The following is an 18,716-nucleotide window of genomic DNA, read 5'->3' as shown; positions in this document are numbered from 1 at the left end:
TGAGATAGTCAATAAATGAAGCTGGTCTTAATTTTGTTTTATATATAAATATATTATGTTTAATAATGAATGAAGGCAGTAGTTTAAATCCAGTTGCTAATGCAAACTATACCATTGGGAACTTCATAAATCAGTATTGATGTAAGTTCCATTGATTCAGTGGCTCTAGAGTAGCTAGTACTAACAGCTGGATTTAGACCAATCTACAATACAAATTCTATGCCAAAATAAACAGCATTTAGGAAGAACAGCAAGTTTTTCATTCCAAATTGATTTTCTCCCTTTGGAATATCTACATGCCCAGCTTGTTCCTTATTATCCCTTACAATTGGTTGTTTTTGAGCTATATCATTTACTACAATTCATTAGAGATGTACCGTATTTTAAAACACACAGTCAATTGGGTGAACTTGCAAGCTTTACATGGCTGGGGACATTAATCCATCACCTTTTACTGTTTGTAGATTGTTGCCTCACCTTAACCTGTCACTGAACACACTGGCATAATAGTTACCACTTGGCTGACTATCACTCCTGGTAACTAATTTATACTTCGGAAATAAGCTTAAAATCTGCTGAGCCAAACCTTTTGAATGTCTCTAGGCTTATTTTTAATAGGTACAGGGAATAGGTATAGGTATAAGTCATGCAATTCACCTTCCAACTTCCAGGTTAATTAACCCCATAGAGGAACCATATGGGATTTTGTGATATGAAATGCATGCTATTGGCACACCAAGTTTACTTAATTATAGGAAGGAGATGGATTTCAGGGACCTGGCTTCCTCTCTAAACATTTAAACAACTTCAGTAAAATTACCTAAAAACTTGACATGAAGCCTATGCATGCAGGTTTGAAATGCAGCACTACTGTGTGCCCCCAAACCATTGGTTTTAATTTGAATCAGAAACTCCAATTCCTTATGAATTTATCAGCATTGCTGCATGCTTCTGGAAGCTATCAGCTTCCCGCATAAGTTTTCTGTTGAGGATTCTTGACCTCATTATATGAAATGTGAATAGTCTTTGTTGGCAAATGTCCTGTTTTGGTTGGAGGTAATAATGACACTCTGAATGTTAGTTCTTATGCTGTCAAGTAGCACCATCCACACAACAATCAGCTTGGGCAGAGAGACTACCTGTTTGAAGAAAGACAAAATAATATTTTAAGGGATGAAAGATCTAATATTGAGACCTTCTCTCCCCAAACAGCTCATTGAGAACTTGTTCCATGGGCATAGAGCCCACTGAATATTGGAAGACATTGGGGGAATATCCTGGAAAAGGGATATTACAAATGGCAACTTTTTCTTGCAACTAGTGCTTTTCTAGTATTGAATGACAGTTGAGGGAGAATAGGGAGAATATAAGAGTTTGGTGTACACCTTGCCACCCTTTTGGTGAAGGGTAGCACTCTTGATTGGCCGTCTTAGGTCTGGCAAGTTGTGTGCTGTGATGACCTGGAAGTCCAGCATCTTGGGAGGGAGGAACTGAGGTTCACCTTCCAAAGAAAGGCTGGGTGAATTTAGTAACCATTGGATTACCCTTCAGAATCAGAAATGCTGAGGGGGCCAGAGATGGCCATAGATAGACACCTGACCCTCAGCCAGACCCATATTAGGTTCCTTACCTTCCTTACTAGTTACATTCAGGTATAACTTAGTTAAATAGATTTCTAGGTCAAATTAAGTGGCCCTTGTTGATGACCAACAATGACATAGTAAACCAAATCTATTCATCTGGATCACTATGTCATTGTTGGTCATCAATTGTTCAGTACACAGAGGGAAATCTCATGACTCATTCTGAAAATTGTATTATTTAAGAATTTTAATGTGTGAAATACTGGCAAGCTACAGAGTTGCAAAATCTGAAAAATAGTTAAGCTCCATTTTCTATGGCATGTTCCAGTATCCTCAAGTGTTTGTTTGTTTGTTTAGGTCAGGACATGTATACCCCACTCTTCATCCAAAAAGACTTTCAAAGCAGCTCACAAATAGTTACTTTGGCAGTTTCATGCCATCAAGAGTTCAATGCAGACATGCAGTGGCATATTAATTTTCAATCTAGATATGTCAACTGATAACCACAGTTCTCCTCCCTCCCTGATAACCTTTGTGTTGAACAATTAAAACCATGTATGCTACACAGGGCAGTCAAAAATAAAATCATAAAGCAAAGTGATTGGAACTGAAGCAGCAAGTCAGCATAATGCTAACCATGATCATATAACTGAATTACAGGGAGATATAAAACAATCTTGTAGAACCAAAAGACATCCGGTTGCCATAAAATACAGAACTTAAAATGTTATTGCCGATATTTTAAACAATGTTAAAATGATCTTAATGTATTACAGACAATATCGTGAGCTGTTCAGAAGCTGCTTATAAGATGACTAAGGATATGTCTACACTGTAAAAATTAATGCAGTTTGACACCACTTTAGCTGCCATGGCTCAGCACTATGGAATCAGGAGAGTTGAAGTCTTGCAAGGTCTGTAGGCTTCTCTGCCAACGAACACTGGCAGAGAAGACTAAAGGCTAAGTACTGCTGCAAACTACAAATCCTAGGATTCCATAGCATTGAACCATGACAGTTAAAAGATGTCAAATTATTAATTATACGTGTAGATGCACTCAAAATGTTTGTTCAGAAAAACAGTTAAAAGATTGAGATTTCATCCTTTTAATGGGACTTAATGTTTTGTGGCTGGTAGGTTGTGGCAATTGGGTGTTTTGGGCTCCTGAAAAGAGTTTACCATCGTGGCCCTCAATAAGCAAACAAATTCATTCCAGGTATATGCTATCTTAGCATTGCTAGGTTCCTATAAATGTAGTTTTCACTGTCTCTGCCACGATTTTTAATTTAATTTAAATATATGATTTCTACCACATTACGAGTAATACATTTTCCTATGGAACTGGGCCATAACCCAGGCATTAAGCTCATACTGTGCTTTCAGAATTGAGCATGCTGGCAAGGGCCAGTGGGAGTTGTAGTCCAGCAATATGTGAAGGGTTACACTTGACTCATCCATGTGTTAAACAAACATGTGTTAATTCAAATTTATATAGCCCATTGAATAATTTAATTTTTAAGATGCCAAATATCATTTCTGTTAATATCATTCTTGAATATTGGTAGGTTTTTCATTGGTATATAAATTGCATTTAAGATAAATATTTGTACGTTTACTGATGTGAATTGAAAGTGTACACAGGTAATTATGTTGTCATAAGCAACAATAAGAAAAAAGAAAGAAAGGAATATTTAGCACACATTCTGTGCTGCACACCCTCTGTGATTTCACATGTGTTTGAAAGTTTTTTTTGTTAAGTATACTGATTATTAAATATTATTTAAATACTATTCATTCTTTCAGATGCACGAGGAAGAAAGACTGTGAAAGATCGGCTAGGGCTAAAAATTGGCTCTGGAGCCCAGAAGGTGTTTGTTTGAATATTACAAGTGCTAACCCTCAAAATATGAGCCGGAGAGCCCCAGGCAAGGTAAATTGGGAGTTGAAGGCCAAAACATCTGGGGACCCCAGGTTGAGAACCACCGATGTAAAGAATTCTATAGATTGGATATACAGTAGAGTCTCACTTATCCAACACTCGCTTATCCAACGTTCTGGATTATCCAACGCATTTATGTAGTCAATGTTTTCAATACATTGTGATATTTTGGTGCTAAATTCGTAAATACAGTAATTACTACATAGCATTACTGCATATTGAACTACTTTTTCTGTCAAATTTGTTGTATAACATGATGTTTTGGTGCTTAATTTGTAAAATCATAACCTAATTTGATGTTTAATAGGCTTTTCCTTAATCCCTCCTTATTATCCAACGTATTTGCTTATCCAACATTCTGCCAGCCCGTTTATGTTGGATAAGTGAGACTCTACTGTACTTATGTGAATGATTGCTTTGTAATACATGAACAGAAGGGGGATAGGAATCCATTGTGGGTGATTTGAAGTTCTTTGTTATAATTAATAGTGATTAAGTTGATTTTGACTTATGGAAAACCTATGAATGAGAACCCTACAAAACACCATTATTAACAATCCTGTTTACTAAAATATGCAACTGTCGGTTGCTGAATAATACCAGGAACAAACTAATTCTTGCTGAAGAAAGATTGGTGGGTAATAAGGAATGGACTTCTGTGTGGCAATATGGTGAGCTCAGTTCAATTCTGGTACTCAAAAGCAAATTCTTGGCCTTATTATTCTTTCATTGCAGGGTCTTGCTGGTTCTGCTATTTTGTGCACCAATTTGTAGTTCATGGTGTTCTGTATAAAGAAAAGATAATGAAGATCCAGCAAGTCTGATATTTTCCCACCCCTCATTTGCAGTCTTCTAAAGGAAGTACTGTATTTCCCTATAGTACTGAGTTTGTGGCATATTGTTTTCCTGTCTCGTGCTGCAATCTTTTTCTTAGAGAAAAATAACTAATTTCTGCCAAAAATCTCAAAATACATTTTCCCAAAAAAAGTCCAGATGCAGATAAAATACAAAGCTTATTTTATATGGAGTTGGTTTGTATGAAGATGTGTTTGTGATCTACTCACACATTTCATGTTTTTGTTAGGATAATTAATACTACAGTAGATTGCTGTGCCTCAAAGTGCCAATTCACAAGTATCCAGGAAAGAAAGAAACAGTTGTAGCCAAAAGCCATAAATGTGATCCTGGTCCAAGGGGGGCGGGGGATGCTGGTTTCCCTACATCTGATAGCCTAAGAAGCACTGCTCGGGATAGTTATGGGCCTAATTCTGAATAAAACACAGTGTACAGAATCAAAAATAATCATGTCCATGCACTCCTCCTTGTCTTCTCCATTTATCTTAGTGCCAACCTTTGGATTTTTGCACTCAAACCATGGTCTGACTGCAAACTAGTACTGGTTTGCCATTCTGGTTTGTAACCTAAACTGAGACCCCATCTATACTGCCATTATAACACAGATCGAACTGGAATATATTGTTATATAATCCACGTTATATAATCCAATTCAATGGAATTAGTCTGCACTCTACACCAGGCATGGGCAAACTTCAGCCCACCAGGTGTTTTGGACTTCAAATCCCAGAAATCCTAACCATCTTACTGGCTGTTTGGAATTGTGGGAATTGAAATCTAAAACACCTGGAGAGCCGAAGTTTGCCTATGCCTGCTCTACACTGACCATATAGCGTAGTTCAACAGGCATTATACAATGGCGGTGTGGAAGGGGCCTGAAATTACAGAAGAGGGATTTATATAAGCAGAATACTTATTTTTGGTTCAAATACCAGCTGCAATTATGATAGTTATGATGGGTCATTTTAACTAACAAGTCTGACTGATTAACTGTGATACATACAAATCCTACTCCAGAATTTGAGCCTGAATTTGAATATCATCTGGAATTATATTCCTCATAGCTGTTTCTGCTTTCTCCTGAAAATAACACATTCCAGAAGGCATATCTTTAGCCATATATTTTGCCTTCTGGAATGTGTTATTCCAGAAGCACACAAAAATGTAGATATGTATTTCTTTTTAGACAAATTAAAGATGACTGGTAAAATGAAAGGCAGTAGGAAAAGAGAAAAATGCATTATATAGAGATAGACTCATTAAGGAAGTCACTGCTTTGGGTATCCAAGAACTTAACAAGGCTGTTAATAGCAGAGTACCTTGGAAACGTCTCATTTACAGGTTTACCATAAGCTAAAGCTGACTTGACACCAATTAAGATAAATTAAGTCTTTGAAACAGTGACAGTAACCTTCATGTTTACTCAAAACTGTACTTCTGGGTTTCATTTCAAAACATTAGATTTATACAGATAATATGTGACACACAAATGAAAATATGCCTTCTGACTCATGGCAACACTATGAATTTACTGTCATTCAAGTTTTAGAATTGGAAGGCATGACAAGGGCCATTTATTCCAAATCACTACCATGCTGGTATTTACTAAGAAAGGATTCTTAAACAAAAAGCTTATGAAGAATAGTAAGGCTGAAAGGCCGAACAGAGTATAGGGTTACAGCCTGTGTTGGATAGGTTTACACTCCCCCTGAAGATTCAGGTTCGCAGCTTGGGAGTTCTAGATTCATTGCTGTGCCTGGAACCCCAGGTCTCGGTGGTAACTAGGGAGAGCTTTTGCACAATTAAAACTTTTGAGCCAGTTTTGCCCATACCTTGGTAAGTCAGACATGGCAACAGTAGTCCACACTCTGGTTACATCCCGAATAGACTGCTGTAATGCGCTCTACATGGGGTTGTCTTTGAAGACTGTTCAGAAGCATTATGAGATCCAATGGGCGGCAGCCAGATTGCTCACTGGAGTGGCTACAGGGAGCATACAACCCCACTGTTACATCAGCTCCACTGGCTGCCAGTCTGCTACTGAACACAATTCAAAGTGCTGGCTTTAGCCTATAAAGGCCTAAATGGTTCCGGCCCAGCTTACCTGTCTGGACGTATCTCCCTCTATGATCCACCTCGGAGGTTAAGATCTCCGGGGAGGCCCCACCACCTTCGCAGGCATGACTGATGCAGACAAGAGACAGGGCTTCTCAGTGGTGGCCCTTCATCTATGGAACTCTCTCCCCAGCAAATTAGATCAGCCCCCTCTCTCCTGACCTTCAGGAAAAAACTTAAGACATGGTTTGTGACCAAGCCTTTGACCAGTAATGGGAGCAATGCAATAAGTGATCATGAAATAATGTGACTGACAAATGTACTGGCCCTGGATTATGGTTTGGATTGCGTGATTTTAGTTGATATTTTAATCATTGATGTTTTAACTGTTTGGGTTTTAATTGTAATTGTTTATTTTACGGATATATATGTGCATGGCGTCAAATGACTACCTGTTGTAAGGCTGCCCTGAGTCCCCTTCAGGTGAGAAGGGCAGGGTACAAATGTGGTAAATAAAATAAATAAATAGAAACACCACAACAGTGTAATCCATATATATAAAAGGGTGATGGAATCACGGCACCAAGCAAAACAACAAAAGTAAAGGCCCCCCAACCTCGAAATTTGACAACACAACCCATCATCCACGCCTTAAGGTGGAAACAACAAAAAAATCACGTCACGCACCTCCACATGGACAGAACCCACAACGCACCATCAGGAGCCATGCCAGGAGGGAAAGAGAAAGCATAATGGCCGGCCGGCAAGAGGAAAGGCAGGCAATGGGAAAAAGCTGTCCGCTGGGTCCTAGCGCCCGCCCATCATCCGAATCTATCTCCACTATACAACCTTAGCCAACCTTCTACAATATCCAACCCATTTTAATACTCGATATTTTAAATATATGCTATGAGCCATGACAATCAACACAATCTGACTCCTAATATTTTAACAAGCTTAAAATCACAACACCAAATAAAAAACAACACTTTTAAAACAGGGGAATGCCAGACACTAAACAATCAGGGCCAGCTAACACCTCCCACGATCTGCCATGCAGGACACAATCCAAGCACTTCCAACAGATGGCCATCCAGCCTCTCAATAATAATAATAATAATAATAATAATAATAATAATAATAATAATAATAGTAATAATAACAACGTCATCATACAATCCTAAGGTTTGCAGAGACCCCTAAGAATCATCCAGTAAAACTTCCTTCTACCACACAGGAGGACACAATCCAAACACTCCTGACAGATGATAAATACACACAAATGTCTATACTAGACAATGTCGAAGAGATAAGCAAACACCATAAAGGTTCAAAACATAAAAAGAGATGTGACATGTAAGGGCCACAGAAATAGTCAGGCCTCTCTGAGTATAGAGCTATCTTCTTTCTATGTGAAAAAGTTAAGCAAATACTATAAAGATTTAAAACATAAAATGCACTATATTGTTTAGAGCATCATGTACAAACATTCTTACCTGACAGTTAACAACAATAATGAAAATAATAAGTACAGTCAACTGTTGTAATTCACAGTACTATCTTCCAGACTGTAATGTTTAAATGAAACTGTAATTATCAAGGCTTAAATGTGGACTAAAGTCAAAACATATCAAGTAGTCTCCACTATTTAAACAAGACTCCAATTGGATTTGGCAACCCTTACAGTTTCCTTTAAACATTACAGTCTGGAAGATACCACTGTGAATTACAACAGTTGACTGTACTTATTATTTTCATTATTACTGTTAACTCTCAGGTAATAATGTTTGCACATGATGCTCTAAATAACATAGTGCATTTTATGTTTTGAATCTTCATAGTATTTGCTTATCTTTTTCACATAGAAAGAAGATAGCTCTATACTCAGAGAGGCCTGACTATTTCTGTGGCCCTTACATGTCACATCTCTTTTTATGTTTTGAACCTTTAGAGTGTTTGCTTATCTCTTCCACAAACTCCTGACAGATGGCCAGCCAATATCTCCACAATCTCCACAATAAAAATAATAATAGAATCCTACAGTCACAGAGATAGGACAGACCCCTAAAGGCCATCCAGTCCAACCCCTTCCTGTCATGGAGAACACAATCCAAACATTCCCAACAGATGGCCATACAGCCTCTTGATAATAATAATACTAATAACAATATCACGGAATCCTCATGTTTCCAGACAGCCCTAGGAATCATCCAGTACAACCTCCTTCTACCATGCAAGACCACACAATCCAAACACTCCTGACAGATGGCCATCCAATATCTCCACAATCTCCACAATAAAAATAATAATAGAATCCTACACTCACAGAGATAGGAGAGACCCCTAAAGCCCATCCAGTCCAATCCCTTCCTGCCATGGAGAACACAATCCAAACATTCCCAACAGATGGCCATACAGCCTCTTGATAATAATAATACTAATAACAATATCACGGAATCCTCATGTTTCCAGACAGCCCTAAGAATCATCCAGTACAACCTCCTTCTACCATGCAAGACCACACAATCCAAACACTCCTGACAGATGGCCATCCACCCACAATATAATAATAAAGATGATAATAAAGATAATAATCATGATGATAACAGCAACAACAACAACAACAACAACAATAATAATAATAATCATAGAACTATATCACCAAATAATTTGGAGACACCCCTAACGGCCATCCACCCCAACCCTTTCTACTATGCACCAAGACACAATCTAACCATTCACAACACTTGGACAACGTATGCATACTATACAATACTACACAGCGACAAAGACCCCCTCTACTCTCACCACTTTCACATTACACAAACAACCAAATACATACTAAACATAAAGACAACCATACAACAGACATTCAATACCACCACTAACTCAAATTTCTCACCAACACCACCAGACAACGCCACAGCAACGCATGGCCGGGCACAGCTAGTACATTATACTAGTGATTCCCAACCTTTTGACATATGGAGCCCTTTTTAGAATCAATTTCTATGGCGGAGCCCTTAGGCTTTCCCTGTGTCTTACAAGTTAATGGTGTTTAGGAGTAGTGTTATGGGGAGAGGAAAGGGAGATATATAGTAAGGGAATGTGAAATAAAGAAATATCTAAACAATGGTTCAATGTCAATGCAATAAAATTGTATTTTTAAAAATTCAGGCTACAATCATTTTGGAAGTAGTGGAAGCAGAATGGCCAAGTATCCTCTGCTAGAAGAGGGACAAAATTCAGCTTGGGAAATTTCTGTTCAGAATGTAATTTCTTATTTTGATTTTACTTTTTGTTTCTTATTCTTTAATTTCATTCAATATTTATTTATTTTATTTTCCTGGACCGGCTATAGAGCCCCTGGGAAGTGCACACAAGGTTTTAGGGCTCCGTGGAGCACATGTTGGGAACCACTGCAGTTAACTGGCATCTATAGGGATTGGCAAATGCCAAATAAATGTAGTTTGTAGTTGCTTGAAAATTACCATTAAAATAGGCCTAATTTGTACTATACCCCATATTATACCATAAACTCTGTATTAACGAGATATTAATATTGAATATAATAATTTAAAGCAAATTAAGACAAAGTAAAACTTAACGTTAAACTGTTTTAATGTTTTATAGTATTATAACACAGTTTTTTTATTTCAATTATTAGTTCTTCTATTTGTTTGTTGGTTGCTTGAGAATTCCATTTAACTGCCATTTCCTTCTGCTATTCCCCCAACCTCAATAACCCATCATGAGGACATAACAGCACTATGGAAAGAACTTGTTTGTTCAACCGTGAAAGAATTAGTAGAACTGCATTCTGCAGTTTGTTCAAAAAATTCACAGCATCTCTCTCACTTGTATTCTACAATCCTGCAGGATCATGCAGCTTTCAGAGCCTGTTATTTGTTTTTTATATATATATATATATATATATATATATATATATATATATATATATCCCACCTTTTTCTTTGTAAGGGATCAAGGCAGCTTATGGACATATTTTAAAAACAGGGTACACTTTTTAAAATATTTATACAAAAATTGAAAATTAATTAAATAACCATTTGGTTTAATTCAGAAGATTAAACCAATATGACATAAATAAAACATAGTACTGTTTTTTGAAAAATAATACTGATAGGAGGTTATGCTTTCTCCATGGCTAGAAACTGAGTTTCTTCTAATGCAGAGATTTGAATCAAGGTCTCTAGACAAAGTAAAATATGTTCCAGTGCAGGATCTGTTTTGAAACCTAATGCTATCTTGTGTTCCCATTACAATCCCTCTTTTAACCTAATATCAGGAAACCAAACAGTAGACTGAAGATCACATTTCCTCTACAACCCAATGATTTCTGTTGGGAGAAAAGATACCATAAAATCATTTGTGCAAAGTGCTATTTATGTAGCTGCAGCAATAGAAAGATTCCATTCTCCTTGCAGAAAGAGTCAAAAAGCACTCCATCATCAACAGCAAACATTGTTTTCTGTACACAAAACAAACACTTTAGAAAAGAAGAGAAAACCCACTACAACGCTATTTGAAACAAATCGAAGAACAGTAATCCTTTCTTACTCCAGTCTCTAGATCTCATCCTATCATATCAAATAATCTTTTTGTTTATCACCTCTCATAACAAGGAGGACAACTTTCCATCTGTAGAAGGCTTCTACAGCTCCAGAACGTGCCATTTTTTAGGTGTAGATTGCATTTGAAGTGAAAAATGTGAGCATTTTTCTATGCCATATCCCCATCCATAAGTTATTTCAAGCCATCTGCAACATTCAGCACTGTTCGTAGGTTTTCTTAGACAAGGAATACTCAGAGATGGCTTTGCAGATCCATCCTCTGAAATATAGCCTGCAGCACCTGGTACTATTGGTGACCTCCTGTTGAAGTATTAGTCAGGGCTGGCCTTACTTAGCTTCTAAGATCAGCTAGGATTAAGTGTGTTTTTGAAATATATACATGAGTAAAATACAGTGAGGTAGTAATACAAGAGTAGTGTTATGTACTGAGATTCATATCCAGAAAACAAGCAACCTTCTTAAAAATTGTTTTCCTTTACATCAGTGGTGGATGAAGTGCAGGCCTACAGATACTTTTGAACTACTCCCAGTAGTCCTAACCTCATAACCAACAAGGAGGTATCATGGGAATAGCAATCCAAAAATATCTGGGTGACAGTTGTCTACTCTCACTTTTTCTCAGAAGTCCCCAGATAAAAATTTTAAATGCCAACTTTAAAAAGTGATGTTTTTTTTCAGGCCAATTAAGTGTGTGAATTGATAGAGCAAGCCTTATTACTTTTTAGAATAAAGAACATGGTCAGGCGGGGAGGGCTTGCAGGGAAACTGCTGGGAAGAAGAAAAGCGTTTTATTATGTATTTTAGGACCCGATACCGCACACTATGCCATCTCACTCTATTATACATTCACTGGCTGTAGCCTCACCTTTTAGTAAGGTTCATTTTTTCACCACAGGAATGTCACATATCCTTAGGGGAAAACAGTCTCAGATAAGAAAAATAGGCCATACCATTACTTAAGAGGCACAGTAGTGGAAGACTATTTCAGAGAAATAGCAGAATGGGAAATAATTGCGAAAAGGGAGCGTTCAGATAAGTCTGTGTGTTTTTAGCTGTCCTGGTCAATTCAAGAAACTTTTAAACCCATTTTGTTATCTCTTTTTCTTTCTGGTCCCCTGTTTCCTTATATCACAGAAATAATCAAACACTTGAATGCTCTGCTGGCATTTCCCCCCTCGAGGTTCATGAAGCCACCAGACACAACTTTGTCAGAAAACTTTTCACTCCTGTCTCTCAGCCGCCAAAGGGTTGCTTCATCTTTCCAGTTCTGAATAGGGTATTTTAGGGAAAGTTTGTCTTTATTATTTCTCCAAAACAAGAACCTTGATTCTTTGCAGCCTGACTTGTGACTCCTGCTGTGTCCTCTGGCAATTGTTGTTGTGTGGTTAAAGCACTTTAATTATGCTGGAAAAGTTTGAATAACTCCTGTGTTCAATAGATGTTGCATTTGCACTGGAAAGAAACCCACACAAAAGAGAGGCTGGAGAGGAAAAAAAAAAGAATGGCGGAGCACAAATGCAGCATTATTTCGGAGAAGAGGGGTTTAAGGCAAGATGTGAAAGCCTAAATCCATCTTTGCCAAAGTTTCAGCACAGAGGGGGAAAATATGTGACATTTGGCGAGACTATAGAAACACTGGGTTTTTTCTCTCCTGCATTGAAATCCAGACTTTCTTCCAGGTGAAATAAGACAGCTCCTGAGAACTGCCAAATCATACTCTATTTTTTAATGGATGACTCCACCGCTACCTGTGCAAACCATTCACTTCCCCATAGTATAACTGCACAATTTTCCTCAATACACACTGGGATGGGACTTTTCAAACAACATAGAAAAATGACTAATTAGCTAGTATTTGTGGCTGCTAGGGATCAATTTCTTTACTAATTTTCTCCTCATACAAAGCAATAAGCAGTTTTTGTGTTATGGCAAGAAAGTCTTCAAAGCCTACCATTTCTGACTATTTGAAAGACAATTTGCAGTTCAGTACTCATTTGGCACAAAGGCGACGTGTGGTTGTTTCGTGCACAAACATACAAAAATATTTTCTGCACAGAAAACATCATTTTTCATACACATCACTATGTTTTTAGATATCAGTATTGACTGGACTAATTAAGCTTTTTTTCCTGTGGAGAAACCCCTGCTTTATGTACAAAACAAATTTTCATAAACTTTTTACAGACCAAATCAATAGCTAGATTTTCTGTGCTGAAAGCAGTGTTTTTCAATGCAAAAGAATGCTTTTTTCTGTACAAAACAACCATATGCAAATTCTTATAGAGTTAAGTCCAAAGCTGCAGAGATATTTTGTGGTGGTTGACTGATACTATTAACTGTTCTATTCTTGTTTTGCATTGTATTACTGTTTTTATCTTTTATACTGTGAATTGTATTTATATTGTTGTTTATTTCGTCCATGTTGTTGGGGCCTTTACCCCATGTAAGCTGCCCCAAGTCCCTACGGGGAGATGGTGGTGGGGTATAAATAAAGTTTTATTATTATTATTATTATTATTATTATTATTATTATTATTATTATTCAGTTCAGAACTCTTCTTCTCAAGGATTTCTTACCCTTAAAAATCATGTCTTTCCAGTTATTATTTTTATTTTGTAACATTCACAAGGAGGAGCAGATGACTCTGTGTCAGTATTTTCTATCTAATTAATTTCGTCAGTTGCTTGGAGGATAAACTGAAAAAAGCAATGTTATCTAAAAATTGTAGGAAATTTCTGACAAATGTATCAGGGTACAGAGCTATGTAGTTTCTATACTTACTTGATTGTAACTAGGTGACCAAGCTATATGTGCTCTTTATTTTGAAAACCCTGTGCCATTCTCCTGTGTTTTGCCATCTCACTTCAAGGAGTTTCTAGAAAAATCTCCTGTGTTCAGGTTTAGAAGGCTCTTGGGGTTTTTCATGAAAATGGAAGCTTTGTTGTTGTTTTGGGTTTTTTTAGCATAACCTTTTCTTCTTCTATGTTGCTTTTGCCTTGCTTTTTTTAAACAGCAATAACAACACTTGCTAGGTTTTCAGATATTTAGCAGGCAGCAGCTGTAGAAAGCTCCAAGAGGGGAAGCCAAAAGGTTAAGTCCTCTAAGGGGCTTTTGGGGAAACAGGTTTAGTTAGGAAGGCTGCAGAATACAGGAGAGTGGCACACAAGATGGTAATAATAACACATATTCCTTGGGTCACCTTGTTAAAGGTAGGTAAGCTAAAAAGCCCTGGAGTGCTTCTGTAATCGCAGACATTTCTCAGAATTTCTAACACTCATCGAGATCAGGAAGGAAAACATCTAATTATTTCATATGGAGGGAAATATAATTTGCAGAATGATAGGTCGGTATTCAGCACAGCACTGGGAACAGAACCATCGTCATCCACAATCAGCATATATTCTTAGCTCATCCAACTTCTCTGTTTTTGCAAAGCCCATTCCCAAATTACCATGTTATTCAAACTCCTGTAACCTCTAATCTCGTGATCAGTTAAAAACTGTCATAATCATACATTTTAAATCAACTTTTTAAAAAACGTTCTAATCTAAGACTTGTGTCAGTAGTAAAACAGAGTGGGGGTTTCTTAACAGCTTTATAAGTGAGAGACCTTTATTATGATTCCTGAGGAGATATTTTTGAGAATAAGCACACATTTCTCAGCATATTTCAGGTTATTTGATGTTTATGTTATTCTTGGGACAAACCTCATGGATAATAATTGCTACCATTGTGAAAGACGTTTTGAACATCTTAGCACAATGGAAGATGGACTCAATTGTAGAATTTTAGTCAGTGTTAATTACAGCAATTTCTATTATCTTGTGATCAGAATAATTTCATTTTATTTAGTACTCTAAAATAAGAAATAACCTGTTGTTATTGTGCATGTCTTTTGCTTTATGCCTCCCCCCCCCCCCCAAGCACAAGGTCCAATTTCTATATCAGGGATGATAAAGTCATTTTTGGAAATTGCTGGGTGAAAGGGATTTGATTGTAGTGTTAGAAGTTGCATGCAGTTGTCACTTTTTTCTCCCATTTCTGTATTTACTTTGATCTGTGCTACACTTTCAGTCTAGTTCCTCTACTAAGATGTTGATAGCTTTGTTCATAATTCTTGCTCTCTATCAACCTCCTTCTTATGATTCCAGGTAGAATTGACCATAACCCCTTTACCAGATTTAAATGAAGATGACCAGATTTGGTGTCACTTTGGAAACATGGTCCACCAGGCAGAGTTGCAAGGAGAGGCTATTATTTGTCAACCCCCTGATGAAATCCCTCCAACACCAAAAGGGCAAGGTAAAGAGACAGGGGCATATATTTCTATGCTTTTCAAAGTTTGAAGCAGGTTACCTTTACTATTTGCTGGGAAAGCACAAGCTCTTTTTTCCAGCCCATTTTGCTCTGCACTCCAATCCATTTTTTTTCTTGGAGACATTGACAGCAGCTTCCCTCTAAAAGAGAATTGGCTGTCAATGCTTCTAAGAAGAAAGAGAAAAGCACTGCCCAAATTTGCCACATTCACACTTTGGCTTACGGCAGTAAAAATGCAGTGTTAACCCCCAGAATAGCCATAGTGCACATAGGTCAGCCCTAATTTGCAAAGCCAAAATAGGAATCAGCATACAACTAGGAAGTACCATATTTATTCAAGCATAATGTGCTATTGAATGTAATAAGCACTTCAATTTAGAAGAGGAACGTTACAAAAAAGTTGTTGTCGAATATAATATGGCCAAGTTAGAAACCGCACTAGGCTGGTGAAGGGGTGCTACTTCCCCTTGACCATCAATTGTTTCCATGCCTGCCTCCCTGATGACAGGCCCAGTGGCACAGGCAAGGGGAAGCTACACCTCATGCCCCTTTGCCAGTCTCATGCAGTTCCCAACTAACCTCCTTCACAAGGCTTCAAAACTTTCTTTGGGCTAGTCTTAGTAAGACAGAGGAGTGTGGCTTTGTCTTACCTCTCAGACATACCACTGCCTGCCTCCCCCTTGGTTTTGAAGGCCTCATGAAAAAGGTCAGTCGTGAAGCTGCCCCCCCCTCCAAGTCAGGCCAAGGCTAACAAACTCACCTCAGCCTGAGAGAGGGACACAAGTTTTGCCTGATGGTTGGAAGTAGGTGGATTTATCAGTAAGATTCTAATGTGCCATCAAATCTAATGTGCACATCATTTTTTACTATTAGCTAAAAAGGGTGAGCATTAGACTCGAGTAAATATGGTATGTAAACCCCACTATATATATCTTATGATCACATTATTGTTGTCTGTTTGTATCCCATCCCAGTTTTGGAAAGTAACCTACAAATTATTGAAACAATACACACACATACAATATATGTGTGCACGCACACCACAATCCACCATGAAAAGGCAATTATTGTCGAATTCCTACAAGTCTCTTGATGTAGGAGAATTTTCATTTCCAAGGAGGGATCCATTCTGGGTTCTCCAGGGAGTGAGTTTCAAAGGCAATGTATGTTCCTATTCCTTACTTGTTGTTGGTTAGGTCAAGGATCCACCAGATTTTGAAGACACAGGCATTTAAAGATGTTATTCCTATTGTTTGTTCAAGATTTGTCAAATTTGTTCATCTGTGATTTTCCTGTAAATAGATTTTTCTGTCAAGTTAAAAACACATACTTGGCTACACAATGCTCTCTTTTACAGATGGTTGTCGCTGAGTAAGTGGGTCCCAGTGGAATGAATAACAATTGCTTCCAGTCAGACCCATTTATCCTGAGACGATTTGACAAATCATCTGTGTTCCTTGTAAATATCAGTTTTTAAAAGCTAGACCTCGGAATTAACTGTCACCTCTAAAAAAAGTCTAATATTCATATGACCCTTGAATATTGGCTAAAGTGAAAAACAACCTGAAATTTTCAACAGAATTTTTCATAAAGTAGGCTTAAATCTAAGCTGTCACCACTCTTTCAAAAAGCTGTTACAGGAAAGCTGAGTTTGAAATTGCTCAATAGCTTGTGAAATAGCTTGTCAGAGGGGTTTAATGATTTCCCTAAGAGGAATAGCCAGAGTCTCACTGAGGAAGTTCCAATTTCTATATATAGATATTCAGCCTTAGTTCAGTAATAATCCAGATTAGAAATCCATTAATAGAGGAAGTATATGCTATAGACCAGCCTTGAAAAAATGCTATACTTAGCTTACTTTTTTGAGTACATATTGGTTATTTCAGAAATCCTAACGTTATCCATGTTATTCTTATGTAAAATTTATATGAGACAAGTGGTGCATACTGTCAATATAAAGCTTCCAAGAAAAAGGATCTTAACATTTCTTTCTGAATTAATGCATCTTTTTTTCTTTGTTTTCAAACTAAGATGTTCAGTAATTGAGTATGTATCCCTTTCAAAGAGGCATAATGGAACTTCTAAATATTTTATCATATTTCCCCATCTCCTTTTTTTCCTTTTATTTCTGAACATTTAATGCAACTTCAATTAGTCTGAACAGTCACACTGTATACCAAGTTCAAGAACTGTTTTAGTAGATTATATAAAATCTTGAGCAGGCATTGATATTGTACAGTTGTTAACATTGAAGCATTAATGTTCTATAAATTATAAAACATCCTTAATCAAATTAATCTTTAATAATATTTTGCAGATTATGTCTCAGTTCCTTTGAATCTGACCTTTGGTGATAATATATTTTTTGCATCGGGTAAATATCCTTTTTATGACTGTGGAGAAGCAATAAATCATAGTGAAAATCAACCGTAAGTATTCAGCTACTCATCTTAATTCTTTACAGTCATGTTTTCCATGTCGTCTGCATACAAATATTAAATGTCTTTGAAAATCAGTTTTCTCAAAGAATGAAGAAAACCTTTCTGTGGACATAGTACTTGATGTTTTTGGTCCATTGTATTTGATCTATAGTATCCACTCCCCACCCCCCACCCCGGTCCCAAAAGAGTTTGTGGGTTTCTAGGTCCTCCAGCATGATTTTGTGGTGTGTTTCTGACCCAAGTATAGCCAAAAGTATAGGATTCACTATTATCAGCAGTTTCAGATATCCAAGGGGGAGTGAACAAGCAATGTTGAAACATATTTCCTCAGATACGGGAATCACTGCAATTGTTCATCCCATGGACCAAAGATTCGTACAGATTCCTGAATTTCTATTAAACTTGGTAGTTGATATTTCTTTTGTTTTTATTACACCTAAATTTATGGCTGGGGTACAAGGAAGCATGATACTTGGTTGTTCATGGGGTAGCAAGTTTCAATATTATTAACATTATTATTCCTGTAAATAAAGATGTATTTATCGTTGTATAATACAAATAAAAATGACAAATACTATAATAATTTCCCCCTCATTTTATGGTTTATCCATGCAGGTGCTTTTCTTGTGCAAGCAGTAGATGGAATTGCCAGTGGGACAGGGAAAACCATATCTGTGAAGATGTCTCTCCAGACCAAGATGCAATTAAACAAAACATGGTGAAACTGTAAACTGATATACACAGACCTTATTAAAATACTTAAGGGGGTGATATATGGGTTGAAATACGCTAAAGCAGTGGTTCCCAACCTGTGGGTGTTTTGGCCTTCAATTCCCAGAAATCCTAACATCTAGTAAACTGGCTGGGATTTCTGGAAGTTGTAGGCCAAAACACCTGGGGACCCACAGGTTGAGAACCACTGCACTAAAG

At 37.3% G+C, this 18,716-nt stretch overlaps 1 protein-coding gene across 2 annotated transcripts in view; it reads left to right on the top strand.

Moving 5' to 3' along the window:
- Positions 1-18,716, top strand: part of plxnb2 (plexin B2) — a 398,065-nt gene that overhangs the window by 278,230 nt on the left and 101,119 nt on the right. For both annotated transcript variants that reach the window (XM_062982295.1, XM_062982296.1), the window contains 4 exons: positions 3,387-3,513; positions 15,180-15,330; positions 17,663-17,774; positions 18,402-18,504. In XM_062982295.1, coding sequence (XP_062838365.1) covers positions 3,387-3,513; positions 15,180-15,330; positions 17,663-17,774; positions 18,402-18,504 — 493 coding nt within the window. The remainder of the gene's footprint in view (positions 1-3,386; positions 3,514-15,179; positions 15,331-17,662; positions 17,775-18,401; positions 18,505-18,716) is intronic.

Source organism: Anolis carolinensis, chromosome 5 (genome assembly GCF_035594765.1).
Source record: "Anolis carolinensis isolate JA03-04 chromosome 5, rAnoCar3.1.pri, whole genome shotgun sequence".
Taxonomy (NCBI): domain Eukaryota; kingdom Metazoa; phylum Chordata; class Lepidosauria; order Squamata; family Dactyloidae; genus Anolis; species Anolis carolinensis.
Note: the sequence above shows the minus strand (reverse complement) of the source record. Positions and strands in the feature narration are given on the sequence as shown.